General features: G+C 35.4%; 4 protein-coding genes across 6 annotated transcripts in view; 3 read left to right on the forward strand and 1 right to left on the reverse strand.

The window, feature by feature from the left end:
• CM1 (chorismate mutase 1) overlaps positions 1–1,304 on the reverse strand; it is a 4,573-nt gene extending 3,269 nt beyond the window's left edge. Inside the window, exon 1 of one of the 2 annotated variants that reach the window (XM_021442036.2) lies at positions 856–1,304. In XM_021442036.2, the coding sequence (XP_021297711.1) occupies positions 856–1,049 (194 nt within the window). In that variant the 5' untranslated portion in view covers positions 1,050–1,304. The remainder of the gene's footprint in view (positions 1–855) is intronic. The other variant, XM_021442037.1, reaches the window with a different exon arrangement.
• A 3,283-nt stretch (positions 1,305–4,587) lies between these two features.
• Positions 4,588–7,008, forward strand: LOC110426700 (Tetratricopeptide repeat (TPR)-like superfamily protein). The gene has a single exon (XM_021441987.2). It carries the CDS (start codon positions 4,829–4,831, stop codon positions 6,641–6,643), a length of 1,815 nt encoding a protein of 604 aa, XP_021297662.1. The 5' UTR covers positions 4,588–4,828; the 3' UTR covers positions 6,644–7,008.
• A 1,755-nt stretch (positions 7,009–8,763) lies between these two features.
• LOC110426642 (PPR containing protein (DUF179)) lies at positions 8,764–10,194 on the forward strand. Its single transcript, XM_021441911.2, has 2 exons — positions 8,764–8,964; positions 9,206–10,194. The coding sequence occupies exons 1-2, from the start codon at positions 8,820–8,822 to the stop codon at positions 9,934–9,936; spliced, it is 876 nt and encodes a 291-aa protein (XP_021297586.1). The 5' UTR covers positions 8,764–8,819; the 3' UTR covers positions 9,937–10,194.
• A 2,557-nt stretch (positions 10,195–12,751) lies between these two features.
• LOC110426641 (uncharacterized) lies at positions 12,752–18,680 on the forward strand. Of its 2 annotated transcripts, XM_021441910.2 has the most exons (5): positions 12,752–13,432; positions 13,524–13,548; positions 14,779–14,996; positions 15,097–15,925; positions 16,200–18,680. In XM_021441910.2, exons 3-5 carry the CDS (start codon positions 14,781–14,783, stop codon positions 18,278–18,280), a joined length of 3,126 nt encoding a protein of 1,041 aa, XP_021297585.1. In that variant the 5' UTR covers positions 12,752–13,432; positions 13,524–13,548; positions 14,779–14,780; the 3' UTR covers positions 18,281–18,680. The 2 variants fall into 2 exon arrangements, with proteins under 2 accessions (XP_021297585.1, XP_021297584.1); XM_021441909.2 differs by lacking the exon at positions 13,524–13,548.
• The last annotated feature ends 193 nt before the right edge of the window (positions 18,681–18,873 follow it).

The raw sequence follows: 18,873 nt of genomic DNA on the forward strand, positions 1-18,873 counted from the left end.
TATATATAATAAAAAGCACACAACAACACATGTTTATAACAATCACTCAATTTTCTCTATCATTATTATAATTTGCATTACCAAACAGACAGAAAAAATTAGAGAAGACAATTTATTTGCATTCTTGTACATATTTAGCAGAACGGTGTTTAAAATACAGAAACTAATGCATTCAGGTAAAGAAGCGCATAAAAAGATTAGCATGTAGACTGCTGCACTCAAATTGGTGTTTTCCAGAGGGAAAAATAAATTCTTACAAACAAATACCAATAAAAATTTCAGCAGTCAAAGATTAAAGGAAGCAAAATCCATTCCAAATTTCTTTTTCATAAAAAAGTCAGAACAAGTAATTCAAATATGAATTGTCTAACTGCATTACAAGTAGATAGCTTCTCCTGCAATATTTAACAACCAGGATTGAATAACACCATGAAAACAATTAAAAACCCAGATTCCAACCAATCTGGAAATGCAATCATCACAACTGAAGCATAGAAATAAACCCAATATCATAAAATACAGTAATATCCAACATCAGCCAAATTTAAAGACAGGGCATTAATAAAGAGGCAGCAAATTCAGCTAATTCAATAATCGCAAGCACCCAATTTCAAATTCAGCCAAGTAAAAGCCAAAGCTTTTTTTTTTTTCTTTCAAAGAAACAACAAAAGAAAGACTCCCACACCCAAGCTTTGACTCATTGGTTGGTGTATGATCCCTATCTAAAGAGCAGATTTGAATCCCCTTCCCTAATTATAAAAAAAAAAAAAAAAAGACAAAAGAGAGACTCCGTTTTCAACCACCTACAAGCTTAATAGTAAGAAACAACAAAAATAGCCAGAAGGGATGCTATACTTATACCCAACAGAGGTGGTGGAAGCATGAAGAGATTGAATGTTTTTCTTCGACAAGCTTGCACGGCAATCAAACTTGAACCTTGGAAATTCCCTGGTTTGCAAGGGTAAAAGGTAACTGGGTCTTGAAAACTTGGTAGTGCCATTAGCAGCAGGTAAGGCTGGAGAAGAAGCTCTTAACAACTTGGCCTCCATTGATCACGAAGAGAAGACTTTTGAAACAAATCACTAAACAAATACAGAGAAAGCAAAAGTTTGAAGCTTTAAAACAAAGCGAGTCAATGAGAAGAAACCAAAGGGTATAAATAGATAAAAATTAAAGATCCATTAATAAAAAAACCAAAAAAAATGGAGATTGGCGCTTCCTTGTGGTGGGTGAGTTAGGCGTTGAAAAGAGGGTTGGTGGAGTGTGAGCATTTGAAAAGAAACAGAGAAACACGAGTTGCTCTGACAGGTCACAAGGAAGTTCGCTTTTTTTCTTTTTGGAATTTGACTCTTTTGTTTAAGGTCTAATTTTTCAATAATTATATATATATTTTTTGCTTTTGTATAGGTATTGAATAATCTTTTTGAATAATTAAATTATATATTTTATTTTACTTTATTTTATAGGTTTTTTTTTGGGATATATACTATGATTAATGTTAGTCACATGCTTTATCCGTTTCTATAACTTGAAATACTGAGTCCATTTTTGGAAGGTGTTTACTATAATTAATTTGTTACTTTTTGTTTTGTTTTATTGTGATTTGAAATGGTAAGTGATTTTTTTTCCCAAATTTGATACGTAACGGTTAAAATTATTTTGGTAATGTTTTTAAAGTGATTTAAAATTGTGCCTAAATGGTTTTTATTTTTCAAGATGCTATATATATAATATATAATAGTTAAAATTATAATGCATTTTTTCTTTTTTTTTTAGAATCTTATTTTTTTTTGTAATTTGAAATTGTAAGTAAATTTTATGGGAAAAAGATATATAATGGTTAAAATTATTTTGATATTATTTTTTGTCAATCGGTTTTGTTGTTCATGTGGTTTAAATTCGAAAGTAAGTGCGTTTTCTTGAAAAATCATACTTAACAGTTATATTATTATTTTTTTTCTTTTTTGCAATGTTAGTTTTATTATTTTACTTTGATTTGAAATTGTAATTGAGTTTTCTTGAAATACAATATGTAACTACTAAAATTATTTTGGTAATTCTTTACCTTTTTTATCAGTTGATTTTATTTTTTTATTGTGATTTGAATTAAGAAGGTGGTTTTTTAAAAGTCAATACAATTGAAATTATTATGTAATTTTGGTTTTTCAATTATGTTAGTTTTGTTGTTTCATTATGATTTAAAATTACAAGTGAGCTTTCTTAAAAGATGATATATAGCTATTAAAATTATTTTGGTATTTTTTGTTAGTCAATTTTTCTTTTTTTTTTATTTTTTTTACTTGTTTTCATTACTTGATTTTGTTGTGATTTTTATTTAAGTACATGTAGAAGTAAATATTGCAATTCAATAAAAATATTACTCAACACATATGACAAAACTATTACATTTTAAAAAGAAATCAATAAATAAATTAAACAAATTAACATAAAAATTAGATAAAATTACACATATAATTAGATAAAATTAGATAAAATGATATGTAATGGTTAAAATTATTTTGAAATATTTTTTGATTAATTTTATTATTTTGTTTTAATTGAAATCATAACTGAGTGCATTTCTTGAAAAATGATACACAACGATTATAATTATTATATTTAGGTTTGATATGTTTTGTTATGTTACGATATATAATAATTAAAATTAAATTTTAAGAGATATTTTGAAATTGTTGCTTTGGTATCTTTTGATTTTGCTGGTGCATTAACTGACAAAGATCTATACCGACTAAAATGATCAAACTACTTAAAAATTGATCAATTTAGTTTTTGTATTTTTACGTTATGTGCAATTAAATTTTTATGAATAACTTGATCTAAATTAACCGTTAATTATATTGACATGTCAGATAATGTTAACATAGCACTAATATGTCAAAAAAAAAATTAGAGAGAAAAAAATTTGTGCGACGTTAGTTTTTTTATATCCTGTCATAAGGAACAAATTACACAAAATTATATAATATAAGAATTAAATTGAACAAAACTCTATAGTAGAAGAACTTCTTATATATTTTTACCATTTTTTATTTCACATTACACATGGGAATGTTGGTCCTCTTTATAGGCTGAAGTGATATATCAAGTGTATGAAAATCTTAAAACACTGTAATTGAATGCAATTTTTACTTATACTATGAAACAGTATAGTTGAATGCAATTTTTACTACTAATATGAAACTTCACTTTTTTTTGTTTTATTGATTTATTTATGCAATCCAAGAAAAAATATATAATGAAATGACATTATTATATTAACTTCTCATTTGTACCAGAAAACATAGAAGGTAACAATTTGATTCATGTTCAAATACAAATCAATTACACTGCACTGCTCCATTTTTAAGAATTAACTCAAAAAAATGTAACATCTAATTTAATTTCTTAATTACAAAAAGATCAATTTTATTTACAAAAGGAATTGTAAGAGCCATTTATCTATCCCAAGATCTTTCACCAACTCCAGCAAATAACAATAACCAAATGACAATTATACAATCACATCAACCTCATAGACCTTCATCAATTGTTGATTTGTTGGATGGTGCATCAGTTTCAACTCAAGAAAGCATAAGAAAAAAGGAGGGTGAAATGAAACAAAAAATAGCAAGATTTCATGTTACAATTAGCAATTGCATTCAATTAGAGTGTTTCATATCATAAGGAAAGGTTACACTCAATTATAGTGTTTCAAGATTTTCATACACTTTATACACGATTTCAACTTATAGTAAGAGTCAACATTCTCGTATATAATGTGAAATTAAAAAAAATAGTAAAAATATCTAAGGAGTCTATGTAATATAAAGTTTTATTCCATTTAGTTTATATATTTTTCTATTTAGTGTAATTTGATCTTTTTGACATGATATAAAAAAAACTTAATGTGGTGAATTTTGTTTTTTTTTTAAAAAAATTGTTTGACATATCAGTGTTGCGTCAACATCGTCTAACACGTTAGTATAATTAATGGTTAATTTGGACAAAATTACTTATAAAGACTCAATTACATATAATGTCATAATATATGGACTAAATTGATCAATTTTTTTAATTAAGAGATTAAATTGATGAAAACGTTATCCTACAAGGACTTCTTGAGAAGTTTGACTTGATTAAAGTATTAAATTTGTGAAAACTTTGGTATCAAAAGTGTAAATATTGTGGCTTTTGTTTTTCTTGTGTATTTTGTAATTGGAAATTGATGAAATGAGGTAAACATGAATTCAAAATCCAAAATTTATCCACAAGTTGAGCGAAAGTCTTAACTCAAGACTTAGGAATCCAAACTCACAAACAAGCTCCAAAATACAAAAAAAATATATATATATATATATATATATAAAGTATTGAATTAAATAATGATTATATATATTTAAATATTTAATTTATTACTTGATTCATAATTCTTTTAATTGTTTAAAAAGTAAAGTTTAGATCCTATCTCCCAAAAAAAAACCTGCTCACACGGGAAAGGCCGAAAGGGACCCAGTACGAGGAAAACTCAGGCAAGACAAGCAGGGCAAAAATCTAAAGAACCGATTCCGCAAAAACAAACCCATCAGCTCAGTCGAATGAAGAAAACCTTAGCCAGAGAAAACATAGATGCCTTATCCCTTCCCTCTTCCAAGTTTCAATTTTTTCTTCATTTTAACTCTTTTGCTCTTCAACTTTAGCAAATCCCCTCTCAAGAGCACGAGTTCAAAAAGCCAAACCTTTTTACTTCATCAAAATCTCCAATGCAAAACCCCATTTTCCATGCAAAATTCCCGCCATTTTCCTCTCCCTAAACCCTTGCAGAAACCCCATGTCTATCCCTTTTAAATCCCCATCATGGTTCTCCACGAGAAGGCTTTTTGAACAAAAGCTCCAAGACCTCCATAAATGCACCAACTTAAGCCACATTAAACAACTCCAAGCCCAAATAATCAGACAAAATCTTCACCGAGACCTTTATATAGCTCCCAAGTTAATCTCAGCTTTCTCTCTTTGCCGCCAAATAACCTTAGCTCTGAACGTTTTTAACCAAATTCAAGACCCCAATGTTCATTTGTATAACAATTTGATAAGAGCCTATGTACAAAATTCACAGCCAAGCCAAGCCTTTTCTTTTTTCTTTGATATGCAATGGAATGGGATTTTGGCTGACAATTTTACACACACTTTTGTTTTAAAGGCTTGTACTGATTTGAAAATGGTGGAAATGATACATACCCAGATTGAAAAAAATGGTTTTTTGAGTGATATTTTTGTACCCAATGCTCTTATCGATAGCTATTCAAAGTTTGGAGAAATGGGTATTAAAGCAGCTTTGAAGTTGTTTATGGCAATGGAAGATAGAGATGTTGTTTCCTGGAATTCTATGATAGGGGGACTATTGAAAGTTGGGAAGTTGAGGGAAGCTAGGAAGTTGTTTGATGAGATGCCTCAGAGAGATATGGTTAGTTGGAATACAATTTTGGATGGTTATGTTAAAGCAGGAGAGATGGAGAAAGCTTTTGAATTGTTTCAAAAGATGCCTCAGAGGAATGTTGTGTCTTGGTCAACGATGGTTTCAGGTTATAGTAAGGCTGGGGATATGGATATGGCTAGGGTTTTGTTTGATAGGATGCCAGTTAAGACATTGGTTCCTTGGACTATAATTATATCCGGCTATGCAGAAAAGGGGTTAGCACAGGAAGCTATTGAGTTGTATGATCGAATGGAGCAAGATGGACTGGAGTTGGATGATGGAACTGTTATTGGTATTCTGGCTGCTTGTGCTGAGTCTGGTTTGTTAGCAGTGGGTGTAAAAGTTCATAATTCAATAGAGAGGCTTAGGTTTGGATGTAGCATTGCGGTCTGTAATGCATTAGTTGATATGTATGCGAAGTGTGGTAGTCTGGACAAGGCATGGAGTGTTTTCAATGGAATGCCAAAAAGAGATGTGGTTTCTTGGAATGCCATGCTGCAGGGGTTTGCTATGCATGGCCGTGGGAGGGAAGCACTTCAAGTTTTCTCCAGAATGAAGAAGGAAGGATTTCAGCCTGATAGAGTTACTTTCGTTGGTATCTTGTGTGCCTGTACCCATGCAGGCTTTATTGATGAGGGTGTTGAATACTTCTATGTGATGGAAAAAGATTATGGGATTGTTCCCCAAATCGAGCATTATGGTTGCATGGTTGACCTTTTAGGCCGTGGAGGGCGTTTAAATGAAGCTTTTAGACTTGTTCAAACCATGCCTTTTGAACCAAATGCCATTATTTGGGGTACGCTTTTGGCTGCATGCCGATTGCATAATGCTGTGAAACTGGCAGAGAAGGTGATTGATCACCTTCTTAAATTGGATCCTTCAGATCCCGGAAATTATTCCATGTTAGCAAATATTTTTGCTGCATCAGGGGATTGGGACAATGTTGCAAGTGTACGGCTTCGAATGAAGAGCAGAGGGGTCCAAAAACCATCAGGATCAAGTTCTATTGAAATAGACAATGAGGTCCATGATTTCACTGTATTTGATAAATCACACCCAAAATTTGATGGAATATATCAAATGATTGACAGGTTGCGAAAGGACCTTAAGCAAGTTGTACACCCTGAAGGTGCAACCTTACCGATAGAAGTTGGTGAGGTGGTGATTTAGATGATCACTGCTACAAGACTGTTTAATTACAATTTGCAAGCATATTATAAGTTATCAGTCAGAGTGGTAGGGGCACTCTTGTAAAAAGCCTGTATTTTGGGAAAGTCTCAAGTTCTTTTTTCTACTACTTTAGTTGCAAACTGACCAAGGAAAGAAGTAATTGACACTGGGAGAATATGAAAAGCATAAGACGATAGGTGTAGTGTGGACTATGGAGCGAGTGGTTTATTTTTTATATGATTTTATCTGTGACTTAAACTTATTTTATTGCCACCGTGTTACATATTTGTCCAAATAGATGATAAAACATTTTAGTTGATACTTCTCCTTTTACCGTCCCATGTTGTTAAATGGACTTACTTTCTTTATTACCCTGTTTTCTCCCACGTCCACTCACTTTCTTTCTTGATAGTTTTAATGCATCTATTTTGTTGGCTAGGTCTTTCTCCTATAGGTTGCTGCAAATTTATAAGGTTACTGGTTAAATTTGCTTGATTGTTGAGAGCCAATATGTTTTGTGGGGAGTGTTTCTTGTTATGGTTGAATGATTGACTAAAAGAAACCATTGGCTTCTTCTTTCTCCACCTGTTTCTTTCACCTTTCTTAGCATTTATCTATTCCACCTGTAGGTGTCACGTAGTCATTGCTCATGCTACTGCTGGTGCAATGCTTATGTGCTGCAAACTTTCATCTTTTTGCTGTTGGAAGTTCATTTTTGGAAATGCTTACTACTATCCTTGAGCAGTCCGCCGCTCCCCCACCCACCTAACAGCTTCAAACTAATTTAGCTAGGGTGCTTAATAGAAAATATGAGCCTGCAGTAGATCCACTCGTGACAAACTTATGTGCTGCAGGTTCATGTCTAGTTTAGAGGCTAAGCTGAATGAGGTCATGCCAGTAGGTTAAGGTAAGAAGGATATCACATTTTTGTAGCAGACACCCGGATTGTATAACATTTTCTTTTTCCTCTATGGGCCTTGAATGCTGCTTCGCCTATTCTTTATTTGGTGAAAAGAGGAACATTCAAGCTTTGCCTGTCGCCATAGAAAGGAAAACCGAAGCAACTGTACAGGAAAATCTCATATCTGCAATATATTGGCAAATACAAGTAACCAGTGCTTGTAGCATTGGGACTATATCAATGTGCCTCATCCCATTCCATGGGTGAACATTGCTCCTACCAGCCCCCTATTTTAATTAAAAAGGTGACAGTTATTGGGATGATGCTGTTGATATGAAGCAATCTTGGAGAACAGAGCCAACTAAGTAGATGCCTAGAAACCCAATATCTCAGTTTTGGATTTGAAAATGACAAGATAATATTAACAGTGGAATGAGCACCAGTGTGACTTTCCTAACATTGCAAAGGCATTGCTAACTTCTAGGATAAAAAGTGTTATATATATATATATATAGATGCTATTTCAAGAAAGCTCTATCTATTAACCCCCTCTTTACAAAACGAACAAACTTTGGCACTGAGCTGGAGCTTAGCAAAATTAAAGACACATAGCACCTGCACTTGCACTTGGATTAAGTTGGAGGCACTTATATTCTTTCAGTTGAGGAATATTCCCCTGCTCAATTGACTAACTTTTAATTTTGCAATATTTTGTTTCAAGAAGTTTAATTTAGTGGGTTATCAAGGAATTCTATCCGCTCTTGAGAGGAAGATGTCATTTCCCCTTTTTTGCCCTCCTGGCCTTCTTCTATTTAGGCCACCAGAGGATGCACTACCAAACTAGTTGAATTTTCCAATTGCATTTGAAAAGTAATGTGGCCAGCAGAAACTGTAAATAAACGTGACAAGCTAAGACGATGACACATCACTAAAAAGTGTCTGCTGAGATAGTGGTTCGATAACAAATAACTGGCTATGAACATGACACATCATCTCAGAAAGGGTTAAAAAAGTCCATGAACTACTACCCACAAAAGAAGGTCCTGGTTTCAGTGTCCAAATGCTGTGCTGTTCTGCCATGTGTGAGACATATCCACCGGGCTGTACTTGTAAAGCGCAAGAAAAAGCCTCCAGCTTGGATGGAATGGGATGAGAATGAAAACAGCTTGTGGTGCATATTTACTCTCATTCCAAGTATAAATTGCCCAGTTTTGGCTCTCTTATCCTTCAGGATCTTCACTTGAATTAGACAGAACTAAGCACAGAAGAAAAAGCATGGAAGCTTGCTTTCTCTCATCAAATTCATTCGCTAAAAGCGTTGAGCTTGTGCCCTCAATCAGAGCTAAAGCACTCTCCTTTTCAAAGAGAAACTCCAACCTTTCCCACTGTAGAAAAGTTGCTTTCCCAACTTATATAACATGTAAGTTGTTCAATTTCTATATCAACATTACATCAACTGAATAAATCTTGTATTGGGTTTGATTTTGTGGTCTGATTATATTTTGAGAAGTGTCTTAACCCACACATACACCGGCTGGATACATTTATCCATCATGAGCATTGCTACTGATGCCACTTACAATGTTTTGGGCCTGAAAAGCAATGCTTCTGTGATTATTAAACTTGTTTTTGGATAATCTAATGAGTTTTTTCACCGATAGGCTGCCATCTCGGTTCATCTTCACCGTTGGATGATGAAAGCAGACCAATCCTTGATCCTGATTGGCGTTCATTTAGAGCAAAATTAGTGGCTGCGGAGAAAGTATCAAGGCCCGAGGACTCGTCAGCATGTGCCGACCCTGATCATCAACCAGTTACGCTTGGCGACAAATGGGCTCATACAATCCATGAACCGGAAAAGGGTTGTCTGCTCATCGCCACGGAGAAGCTTGATGGGGTCCACATTTTCGAACGGACGGTGATCCTGCTCTTATCAACTGGGCCCATAGGCCCATCCGGGATCATACTGAACCGGCCGTCGCTGATGTCGATCAAAGAAATGAGATCGACGGTGCTGGACGTTGCGGGGACGTTCTCGGATAGGCCATTGTTCTTCGGCGGGCCTTTGGAAGAAGGGTTGTTCCTGGTGAGCCCGAGGGGGGATGACAACAGCTCGGTGTTTGAAGAGGTTATGAAAGGGTTGTATTACGGAACGAAAGAGAGCGTGGGATGTGCAGCCGAGATGGTAAAGAGAAACGTGGTCGGGGCAGGGGATTTAAGATTCTTCGATGGGTATTGTGGGTGGGAGAAGGAGCAATTGAATGAGGAGATAAGGGCTGCTTATTGGACAGTAGCGGCTTGTAGCCCAAGTGTAATTGGTCTTGAGAGCGTCGGAAGTGTTGGGCTTTGGGAAGAGATTCTTGGGCTTCTGGGTCCCAGGAAGGTTTGGTGAAGTTACAAGCCATACAAATTGTAGGGCAAGTTTATGTGCGAATTCTGGCAATTATACCATGGTCTGGTCTATTGTAATGGAATCTGATCCATAGTCTTCCATGTTGTATATTATGCTCTCTATTATATGACTTTTAGTTCCTTTTCTTGCCAATGGTCTGGAGTTGATTTAAGGTGAACAAGAATAGATTATATGGTCAAACCTAAGACCGCCTTTTTGGTCTAGCTGCAAAGCTAGCTAAAACAGAAAGTATGCAGTTAAAAGGAAAAGCGGGCCATGTGAGGATGCAATGCTGCATTCAAAATTTGAACAAAAGATGTTTGAAATCAAAATGCAATTGCTATAGTAAGGTTGTTGCACATTTAGCTCCAGGAAACTTGGCCTGGTCTCTTCCACCTCCCCAACCCCATACCTTTGATGACTTGATCACGTATTATGCTTTATTTTCTTGTGTAATCATGGGTATATATAGATATTTCTCGTTACTCACTCCATGTCATTGACCTAGAATTTGGATTCCCAACTTGAGAACATTTACTTACAATGATAACTCAATATTTTGATGTACAAACTGACCAAACAAAACAGCAATTTGACAAATTGTAGCAAATATTTAGATGGTCCTTCCAGCCTCCAGCCCACAGCCTACATAGCTGTAATTTTTAATGTCAGCTTTATTAGTTAGGTGGGCAAGTTAAACATAGGGGGTTTTCGAAATTGATTGATGGTTCAACATATTCAATCAAATTTATGACATGTCAAGATCATATGATGAATGGACTATTAAACACAAATGTTTCATTCAGATCTAACAAAACACCATTACTACAAACCTATAATTTCAATTTGTAGATGGTCTAAATTATTGCCAACTATGAGAAGAAGAAGTAGATATTATACATCATGGGGCCAAGCAATTTATGCACAAAGGTGCATACAGATTAGCAGCATTTAATGGAAGTCCTTAGGACCCCATCACATAAAAATACCACATTTAAAATCCTTGTGCCCAATCCAATTTTGGAGACTCAAGCTGCAAAACAAGCATGGTTGGTAATCATTTCAATCACACTTTTTCCAACCCTTTTTTTGGGGGGTTTCATGTTCATAATTTTGGCACTCTTAGCTTTTAGATCATTCCATTCAAAAGAGACAGGCTTTTTAAAGTAGCTTTTGTTCATGATTTTGAACCCTTTTGTTTCAAATTAGAGCAGGTTTTGCCTGAAAACTGCCTCTGGTTATGATCCAAGATTGGTCAAAAAGAAAGTAACTCTGAAGATGTTGCCAGGTTTCTTTTAACTGTAGTGAGAGGAGAGAAATACAGGGAAAGATGGAAAAAAAAAAAAGTAGTGCTTCTTTTTCATTGGCAGAGTTTGCTTTAAGTTACCTGCTTATGGGTTGACTGCTGCACACTGTCATTGGATTAGAACACGCATCGACATAGTTGCCTACTGCGGTGCACATAGAGCCTTGTGCATGTTGAAATGAAGTTGATTAAAGTCACATTATAACTAAACCTAACTTAAGATGACTTGCGGAAGTCTGATTGTTGCCAAGGTTGTTGAGTTCATCTAACAGCATGTATCAGTAGAAATCCCATGGATTTTAATTTCTTCAAGGCATAATAACTGTTACGATTTATGTTGTAAACCAAGAAGAATATTGTCATCAACTGGTCATTCCATTTTTAGCCTTTCCTCATCAATGGTGATGGGTTGGAAAGCTGAAAAAAGGATTCATTTCATATAAGAGAGAGAGGCAAATGGTTTTCAATAGGGGAATCAAATATAACTAGAAATGTATTTAATATACAGGTTGAAGATGCCAGAGGATTAATAAATGCGATGTCAAAATATGTAGCCACATTTATTCTCTTCAATTTTTTAATTAATTAATCAACAAGCGAGGTATAGATTAGAAGGTGATCATTTTTGGACCTAATAAAAAAAATTATATGACTTTAGTAATAATAATAATAAAATAGTTAGGTAAGATTCCTAAGCCTATTGGATTTACACATAAAACTAATTTGAAAGAAAGCAAATAATTGTTTCAATGTGCAGCTAAATTGGGTCTCATCATTGATCATCCTAAGGTGCACTCTTTTTACCTCATTCTTGCTTTTGCTATTCTTCACTTCATTTCAATTGAAATTAAACAGTCCTATTTCATAATCATTTTTGTCACTTTTTAAAATTTAAAATTCAGGGTACATAATCCAAAATCACATGGTGCGTCGACATAATTTTAATTTCCAACTTTTCTAATTATATAAATTTAAAAATTCTCGAAAATAAAACTGAAAAAGAAGGGAGGGATATGTAGTAATCCTTCCAAAAACGATAAACCCACCAATGGGACAGGACACGAGGCTTATCTGTTAATGAACATTAACATTCCATGATTGGTCACAGCACTTAGAATAAAAGAGTTGGTTGCTGCAAAAAGGCCAAAGATCATCATCAAATATGTTAGGAACCAACCAACCAACCAATCAAACATAGAGAAGCAAACAAACGCAATAATCCAAATAAATTTTAATAATTGGAAAATATTTACAACCCAAACCAGGAAGAGAAGAAAAAAAAAAGAAGACAGTTTTCTTTTGTTGTGGCTGCGCGTGTTAGAGAACTCTTTGTCTGAGAGTGTTGTTGTTTCATGTGTTTGGAAGTGCGCGTGGGGGTGTGACAGAGTCTTCAGAATACAAGATTTTATAAGTGAAAGGAATGGTGGGGTCAGCTGTTTTGGAAACTGTTGGGGAGTTGTTGTTTGAGTAAACCCAGGTGTCTGAATTTTTCTTAAAGTACTTAAAAATATGTGTACCCAAAAAGCATGGAAGGTGGGAGAGAATCTAGAAATTGTGAAAAAAGAATAATAATAATAATTTATTTATTTATTTTTTTTCAAGAAGGGGCATATCTTTCACATCCTCAATGTCCCAGAAAAGAAAAAGAAAATGAAAAAAAGGGTTTACATTAATCGTAAAACAAAGCCAAGTATAATAGAATAATGAGTGAGACCACAAGTTGACAAATTTGAAGTCATTGTTGTTGTTAAGAGAGACATTTTTTTCCCCTCTTTGTTTTTGTTATTTAGAGAAGATCTCTTATCTGGGATGTGGGATCTCTCTATTTTCTCTCATCAGATACTGGCCCAGCAGATCTGAATTTTCCTGCTTTATTTTTTTTGTTTTCTGGGGTGACCATGATCTGAGCTTTTCTCTCTCTTTTTTTTTTTTTTATTTTATGGTTCTTCAATGGCTGGTTTTTTCAGATACCCAATTCCTTATTTAGGCTTTACAAGGTCTTTGTTTTCATGTTTTGGTTCATATAGATTATGGGTTGTTCTGGGTTTTATTGTGTATTTTTTTCCTGTTCTGCTACAGTGAATTGTCAGGAATCTTGTTGGATTCTGGGTGGTTGTCATTTTCTGGATAATTTGGTGACTTTACACAGCAGTTTCTGATAAGAAGGGTGGCAAAGAATATAATTATGAGGTAATTTATTATTTTATTTTTTAATTTCCAGAGTGGATGATTGATTCTGTTAATTTATTATAATCTGGAGTTTATTTCTTCCCTTTTGCAGCTTTGGATATTTTGGTGCTTTGATTGTATGATTCTTTCTCTCTGTCTCAGTTTGTATACATCTGGGTGATTTATCCATCTTGCTTCTTTTGTATAGGCCATGATAGCCATTACTATAGTAAATTCTATTACTATATAACTGTTATTATGTTTATTATGGGTTTGGGCGATTTAGTTTTCCTTTCGTTGAGTGCTTTGTTGTTGGCCTAATAGGTTTATAGCTGCATTTGTCATCCCTTGTTTGAGCCCTAAAAATCTACTTTAATTATCTGTTGCAATGTCTCCCGTTTTTTTTGCAGATAGCAAGAAGAACTGATTTCGGTTTCCAGTGAATGAGCTAATAAATCTTCTCGTTTTGTTCCCTGATTTTGTAGAGTTATGTTTAAAGTTTTAATTTGAGCATTTCATTCTGATGCTTTTGCCTAGCCTTTGTTTGTACCGTTTGGTGATCTTTTTGTGTGTGTGTGGATCTTGATAGTTGAAACCACAGATTTCATCCAGATTGAGCATATGTATAGACTTTTGACTTCTGAATCTGCACCCAACTTAGTTTTTCTCAGTTTTGTTCCAAATGCATTCCCTGCTTATCAATGCAATAATGAGTTGTCTATTTTAGATTGCGTGCAAGTTTAGCCATCATTTGGAAAGGTATGGCAATAGTTTGTGGAAACCAACAGTGCTTTAATTCATGTTTGTGGCGTTTAGTTGATGATTTGACTTCAGAAATGCTTAACATAAAAGACAAAACACCTCAAATATAATACTTGGTGAATAGTCAGTTAAGATGTTTGCTTCTATGAAATTCCTAATTAAACCGAGTAACACATTACTCTCTCGCATACTAACACACCATATACTTCTTAATCAAAGGACCATTTTGGAAGATTTGAACAGAAAGGAGAATTTAGACCAATATAATTTTCCAGTTCCCAGAAGTGAACTGCTTCATTACTTGTTTATGATGCTGGGGATGGTTTCCATTTCTTTCTGTTAGTTTAATCACTCTTGAATAGTGAAGTTGATTATAATTAGTGATGTGGGGATGGCTGTACAAAGATGGAACAGGAAGCTCTAGATTATGCTTATCACAAAAGTTGTCTGCATCATTGTATGTTTTAGGCATAATGCGAGGATTATTTCACTTGTTCTGATCATGAACCTTTGAGTACTCCTGTGATACTCAGCTAAAATACAAAGTATTTCTTTTAGATTGCATTCTGCCTGGTAATTCAATGCCACTTTTGTATTGCTTGCAGGAATGGGAACTGAAGTACATTCAAACATGCAGCTTCCTGGATACTATTCCTTGAGGAATCTAAATGGAAATACCGGCAATGTTGGCTGGCCTTTACATCATGAAAACAGAAACTCAGGGCAGTTCAATGATTTATTTCTGACGAGGCTGGCAATGGGATATGATAAGGAACAAATGAGGCAGACTATCTTGAAGCATGATTCTATATTCAGGCATCAGGTATGCCCTCTATTAACTTTGTTGGATTATGATGTTTCAATGGCTGCCTCACAAGTCGATTTTGATTGCAGTTCTCTGATGCTTGCATTTGTTTCTGCAGCTCCATGAACTCCATCGTCTTTACAGAATACAGAGGGACATGATGAATGAAATCAATAGTGAAGAAGGAAACAAACATTTGATTCCTGTGGCTACATCACAGCCAAATCCTTTTTCATCTGGATTTATGTCTGAAGATGAACAAAAGAGGTGGCAGGCTTCGGAATCTCATTTTTCAGACTTAAATTGTTTTAGAATATCCATGTCTGATGCACATAGCATCCAGTCTCGGTTTAGTCCTTTGAAAGGGAATGTTGTCCCATCTGGTTGTGGTTTGACTCAAAATGGATTAAAATTAAAAAACTGTGAAAGTTTGGAATCTCATTGCAACAAGGTTCAGAGCAGATTGATTGACCTTGAATGTCCAGCCGAGGAATGTGTTAACAAAGAAGAGGGAGGTCAAGGAATTTCTGCAATGTCAGGAGTGGAAATTGACCACTTAAAAAGGAGTTATGAGGTTCCCTATAAGAGGGATGGGAATTTATCTATGCACTTTGATAGCAATTATAGTTGTAATGATCCAGCTATCAGTTTCAATTTAAATTTAAAGGAAACCCGTGGTTTCACCGATTTGAATGAACCTATCTTGGTTGAAGAAGCATCTACTTCAGCTTGTGTTGGCATTCCTGGTAACATTACCTGCTCCAAGCAGGAGGTCCAAAGGAAGGATCTATCATCATTGTCACGCTCACATACAGGCTTCCAGCATTGGGGTGCAGAATTTTCGCATCACCCCAATAAAGCAAGAGATGGATGGATTAGTCTTAACAATCTGCATTTGGAGGCCGAAAGGAGGCAAAATGGATGGTTCTCCAGTAAATTTGAAAATGGTAATGTATCCATGTTGCTACGACTCTTTTGATGTTCAAATTTTGTGCTACTACAAGTAGCTATATTCTTTAAATTTTTTTTGGCCACTTACTGTATCCTTTATAACGAAAACTTTTACATTAACTTCTCTTTTCCTCAATCCCCAAAGCTAATAAGTTGGTGCTTAACGCAAAAGCAGCAAAAGATTTTTTTTTTTGTTAAAGCAGGATTAATTATTAGTGTTGCAACATTATTCAATTCCATTTGACTCTTTGATATGGCACACACTTTCAGGACAAACCAGAAGCAATGGAAGTTTTCATTCTGAAGATTTGCATATCCCATGTAGACCGGTACAAGTTGAAACTACCAAGGCCCATTCTGCAATGTTTCTTTTATCTGATCAGAAGAAGAGAGAAACATGTACTAAACGGAAACTTTTCGGTGTAGATATACCTGAAAAGAGTACTGGTGCATCTGCTGCTGCATCACATGCACTTGATCCACTGCCAGTTCATTCTCAGTCAGAGGCAGACAAATCTGAGATACTCTCTTGTTCAACTTGGACAAAGTTTTCTGGTAACTTGAACCAGAATTTATTAGGAAACCCTGGCTCTAGGACCTTTGGCCAACTGAATTCTAGTTCAACAGCCTCGATGCAGGGTCATGACATTATTTGGGGCAAGTTGCTTGTTGATGGCAATTCAAGATCTCTTCCAAGTTTGAGAGCTGAAGCATCACCCCAAAATGACTTTCACTTTGGCTGTCCATCTGATTCCAAGGAGTCACGTGTTTGCTGCCCACCAGTTGGCTTCTGCAACCAAAATGGCACCAGTGAGAGTAATTTTGCTTCTGAACAATCGGCTCAACATGGTCCTCAAATTAGCTTCAAAGTTTTACCATGCATGATGGAGTTAAACTCTGCAGTAGATCTAAATATGGGTGCTTTTGCTGTGGACAACTATCAGAATGAAGAAATTTCTCAATCTGGCTTTGTTTCTATTAACAGATCAGTAAAGCAGAACTCAAATGGAGGATTGTCTTGGTTAACAGCCACAAGACCATGTAATGCCAAACCTATCAAAGAAGAAGTTTCTGGTCAAATGAATCTGGATTCCTTGCAAAACTGCTCTCAGCAATCAATTGAGAAAACTGCAATGAGAATCCAAGATTCCTTTTCAGCAACTTGTGCTGACGATCCTAATCTCCGGAAAAGCGGTAATGGTTGCTCTTCAAGCAGTACAAAGATTCTTGGGTTCTCCATTTCTGGAAATGTATCCAGAGATCTGCCTTTGCCGAACTCCCCCTTAAAGCCGGGTTTTCCTGCTTCAGCAATTGATGGTGTTAACTCTGTTATAACTCATGGTCCTTTGCCACCCAAATGTGAACAACAATGTCTATTGGAGGGTCTGGTTGCAGAGAAGAGATCAGTTAATCAGAATGCTGATGTCAGACACATTGATTTGAATTTGTGTGTTATGGAAGAAGGGGTAGAAGAAGATGTTCGATCAACACCCTCTTCTATGAGAACCAATATAAGGACTGCCAAGATAGATTTGGATATGCCAATGGCCATTGAAATGGGAACTAAGGTTATTTCTGGTTGTGAATATCTTGAAAGCAACCTTACAAAACCTTTTAACTTGCAACATGAAGAAATTAGCGAGTCTCAAGGACTCTTGAGTGTTTCTGCTGCAGCTGAGGCACTGGTTGCCATATCATCATCGTGTGTGACTAATTTTCAGGAGAATGTCAGCTGTCAACAATCAGAAACATCAGCAAGTGATTCCCTTCATTGGTTTGCAGAGATAGCTTCTTCTTGCTGGAGTGATCCTGAGCATGATATTGAATCAACCAATGGTGCATTCCTTGAAGACTCAATATCTGATGAGATTGATGTTTTTGAGTTCATGACGTTAAATTTGGCAGAGACCAAAACAGAGGAGTATTATTATAAGCCACAAGTTCTGGAGAACGAAAAAAGTGAAGAACTACTTTCAAAACGACCCCGGAGAGGTCAGGCAAGGCGAGGAAGGCAGCGGAAGGATTTTCAGAGAGATGTACTTCCCAATCTCACTTCTCTGTCGAGAAATGAGGTGACTGAGGATTTTCAGATGATAGAAGGCCTAATTAGAGAAATCGGTGGAAGTTGGCAGTCAAGTTTGACACAGAAGAATAATGCCAAGGGTAGTACTGGTAGGGGAAGGAAGCGTACAGTGGGATCTGCCCCTCCCACCCCGACTGAAGACTGTTTGAACCAGTTTCAGCAAATGAAAACAGGACTTGAAGAAAGAAGCCTGACAGGATGGGGAAAGAGGACCAGGCGTCCGCCACGTCAGAGATACCCAATTTGCAGTCCTCTTGCTATAAAATAAGTGAAAACCAAAATCAGTTTGTCATTTCAGAGTGAACTGGATGTTCTTCTCATGGCTTCGCTAGTTTTCCAAGCCAGGAAGATCCACATTGTACATCATCTTTCTTTTCATTTTCCCTTTTTAACCATAATTCGGTTTTCTCTTAGTTCACAGTATCCTAATTCCTGAGTGACTTGTATAACTTTTTTCATAAATAAGTTGCATTGCCCCTTATGTAACCAGAAAAGGTACAAAAAAAAAACTGAAAATTTCCTATGTAGATTGTAAAATGTTCTATAGGATTGCTTGAGAGTGTGCAAGAACTGTTCAATGCCTCACAGTTAATGATCTCATTGTTATATTTCTGTGTTTTGGCTGATCAACTGTATCTGTCTATAAAATATGATTATGATGTTTTAAAGCTTGCAAGCTCCTGCATTGTATTGCATTATACCACTTTTTTTGATTCCTTCTCATCCTATGCCTAGCGAAACCTGTTGAATAGGCCATTCAAGCCCTCAATCCAGATATATCCTCCATGACCTTCAAAAATGTGAGTCAAGTTTATGGTTGCAATAACATGACATGCTTATATTAGATACTGATTCAAGCCC

This window comes from Theobroma umbraticum, unplaced genomic scaffold (assembly GCF_002168275.2).
Source record: "Theobroma umbraticum cultivar Fairchild unplaced genomic scaffold, ASM216827v3 scaffold_12.0, whole genome shotgun sequence".
Taxonomy (NCBI): domain Eukaryota; kingdom Viridiplantae; phylum Streptophyta; class Magnoliopsida; order Malvales; family Malvaceae; genus Theobroma; species Theobroma umbraticum.